The following is a 3,145-nucleotide window of genomic DNA, read 5'->3' as shown; positions in this document are numbered from 1 at the left end:
GAAGTCACACACCACTTACCACGTGAGTCACTCAATCCAGAATGCATATGCCAGAATATTCGTTGAATAGTGAAAACAAATAAAATAAAATAAAATAAAAATAGTAATACACCTCAGACCACGCTGGCCATTCCGTGTTCACACTTTCATCATTTAGATGTATTTCTTTTCGTAAACTACGGAACAATAGTATATTTACTAGTATTATATTATCTCTTAAAAATGCTTAATAATAACAAGGAAGATGAGTAGTACAATAAGCTTGATACAAGGGAGAATGGAATTACAGAGAAAATAAACTTACATAATAATAAAGTAATAAAAGCCAGGTCAAGCAGCAAGAAAAAAACAAGCTGTGACCAAGGATAGAGATTTCTACAGCATATGAACAGAATAATGAGATCTATGGAAGGGCCTAAAAATAAAATAAAATAAAATAGAGCATAACCTAAGGGGAGTAGCCCTGCAAGTGTCAAAAATTCCATTGCAGCGGCACCCTCTACAACTAGATTACTATTTATGCATGCATCAACAACGGCCTTATTAGCAAATTCACAGAGAATCCCAATCAATCTCATACGAAGGGAACTTCTGAAGATTAAAATTATCACCAACGTCATCAACATCACCAAACGTCAGATCTGACAGCGGCGAAGAATCCTCCGACGAACCACCATCGCTCTCGGGCGGCGACGCTGCGGCTTCTTCTTCCACCTTGCAACAAGCCTTCACGTCCTCCGCCGCCGGCTTAGAAACCGCAGCTTTGGAACCAGCAGCGCCTGCTTTGGACCGCTTCGTCTTCTCCGTCTTTCCCTGCTTCTGCATCTCCGCGAGGCCTTCGCATATGGCCTGAAGCTTTGCGTCGACAGAGGAGTGAAGCGGCTTGTACTCGCCGAAGTCACCGCCGACGGAGGAGCCGTTGTGACGGAGGTTAGGGAAGTTGAGTCTGGCAAAGTCGCCGCGGAGCTTGTAAGCGGCTTTGTCGTAAGCCAAAGCAGCCTCTTCTGCGGTGTCGAAGGTTCCGAGCCAGAGCCTTGTACGGTTCTTGGGGAGTCTGATCTCAGCCACCCACTTTCCCCAGTGCCTCTGCCTCACCCCTCTGTAAAGCTTCGTGGGCTTTGAAGCTGTTGACCCCACGTGCTTCATCGGGATGGGCTTCGGCCCAAGGAAGCTAACACAGGAGTTGAGGTGCTGTGTTTGCCATGGTTGGGCCTGGATCTGTATTTGGGCCTGGATCTGATTGATCTGTGACGGGGTTAGGTGGTTCAGTCCAAGAAGAGAAGTTGTTGAAGTAGTTGAAGTTGGTTGTGTCCCGAATCCCAACAAGTTTTGGGTCATGGGTAAACCGTTGGACAAGAAACAGGGTTGTTGGGGAGGGAGACAAGGAGAAGGAGAAGAAGATTGGAAGTAGAAAGAAGAAGGGTAAGAGGTAGAAGGAGATGAAGTTGAAGAAGGAGGAGAAGGAGAAGTTGAAGGTGAAGGTGAGGGTGTTGTGGAAGAACTCTTAATAAAAGGTTCAAGAACTTCCATTAACTCACTACCTCTAAAGGGATCTGAGTACTGAAGCTGTGTGTTGCTGTAGAAATCCATCATTGCTGCCATAATCTTTTTTCTTTTACTTACTTAAACCTGCGTCTCTGTATAAAAACTGAACAACAGGTGGTGATAATAACAACAACAACAACAGAAATAATAACAGAAAAAAAACAAAAGAAGAAAGAAATGTTTTCTACAAAGATGATTAAAAAAAAGGATGGAAGAGATTTTAAATAGACAACCTCTTCAAATCCGGGAAATTAAAAATAAAATTAGCTTTGAGGGATCAAAAACAACCCTCTTTGCTGATTTCAGAGAAACAAAAATAAGAAAAATAACTAAGCCTGGATCTCGATTCTGAAAACACCTGGCTTTCGAGAAATTAAATCCTTTCTAAGTTTGCTTCTTGGTTTCAGTTAAAAGACAAACCCAAAAATCATTAACTTGAAAGACAGATGATTAACAGAAAGGGATTCAGAGAAGCGGGGTGTAACAGAGGGGGGAAAAGAAGATGAAGATGATGAACACAACCAGAACCACAAAGAAAAATCTCTCTAACGCTCACTAGAAAATGAAGACAAAATACTTTAGGTGAGTGTGTATCTCTCAACGCTCTTGGTTTTGTCCTTCTGGCTCTCACTCCGTTATATAGCAATACTACGAGCTTCAATACCACTGTTAAATTGTTAATTACTAAATAATTTACTATATAATTACATGATTATTCCCTTAATTATCGCTCCTTTACCATGGGTTAGATTCGTCAACATTGTTCCCCTGACGTCAGAGATGCTCGAACTGATTAAGGTAAACGCCAATGAGATATTGCCACGTACCCCACGTGATGTTAGCCGAAGACACGTGTCCGTTACGAACGGGCAGCTGTCGGTGTCTTTAACGTTGTCATTTTCTTAAGCTTGTTTTTGTCTTTAAGCTTGTTGACCATATCGATGCGCGTTTACACCAACTACTTATGCTTCTAATTTTTTATAATTAAAAAAAATATATCTAACGACAGACGTTAGTATACTAATAGACGCAGCAAACCGGGTGTTCAAAATTCGGCATGATCCAAAATTCAATCCGGACCCAGGACCCAGGACCCAGGACCTAAGAAATATTTTACTGAGTTCGAATTGATTATTTTTATCTAATGATATTTTGGGCTAAACCACCCGGTTCAGTTTTAAAGTTCTTTTTTACAATAAAAATATTTTTTAAAATTAAATTAGTAATGTTATATTAATTCTTATATTTTAGTTAATATTTTGGATAAAGTATTAAATTGTTCCCTTATATTTAGATGTAATTATGTTTTGATTTTTAAAATTTAAAGTGTTCTATTTGAATCAAAAAAAGTTTCATTTAATTTTAATGTAGTCCCATTATGAGGTCAAAATTAAATAATTAACGGACTGTCCTATATATGACAGCCGTACAAGAACAAGGTCGATAATCTCGATAACAAGTACAAGCTCTAGAGGCACAAAATCAATCATGAATGTATCAATACATTTATTTATCATTTTTCTTCTAATTTAAATGAAATATTTTCTATATAACTAATGAAAATGATAAATAAATGTATTGATGCAATCACGGTTGATTT

At 38.9% G+C, this 3,145-nt stretch overlaps 1 protein-coding gene across 1 annotated transcript; it reads right to left on the bottom strand.

Moving 5' to 3' along the window:
* Positions 1 to 245: 245 nt before the first annotated feature.
* LOC107460791 (ethylene-responsive transcription factor RAP2-13) lies at positions 246 to 2,164 on the bottom strand. Its single transcript, XM_016079191.3, has one exon. The coding sequence runs from the start codon at positions 1,600 to 1,602 to the stop codon at positions 553 to 555; it is 1,050 nt and encodes a 349-aa protein (XP_015934677.1). The 5' UTR covers positions 1,603 to 2,164; the 3' UTR covers positions 246 to 552.
* Positions 2,165 to 3,145: the final 981 nt, after the last annotated feature.

Source organism: Arachis duranensis, chromosome 8 (genome assembly GCF_000817695.3).
Source record: "Arachis duranensis cultivar V14167 chromosome 8, aradu.V14167.gnm2.J7QH, whole genome shotgun sequence".
Classification (NCBI taxonomy): Eukaryota; Viridiplantae; Streptophyta; class Magnoliopsida; order Fabales; family Fabaceae; genus Arachis; species Arachis duranensis.
The sequence above is the reverse complement of the archived record's forward strand: the minus strand, read 5'-3'. Positions and strand labels throughout refer to the sequence as shown.

Bases quoted from the DNA above. Each gene is read 5' to 3' on its own strand.
- LOC107460791 (XM_016079191.3), bottom strand. From the start codon at position 1,602: ATGGCAGCAATGATGGATTTCTACAGCAACACACAGCTTCAGTACTCA.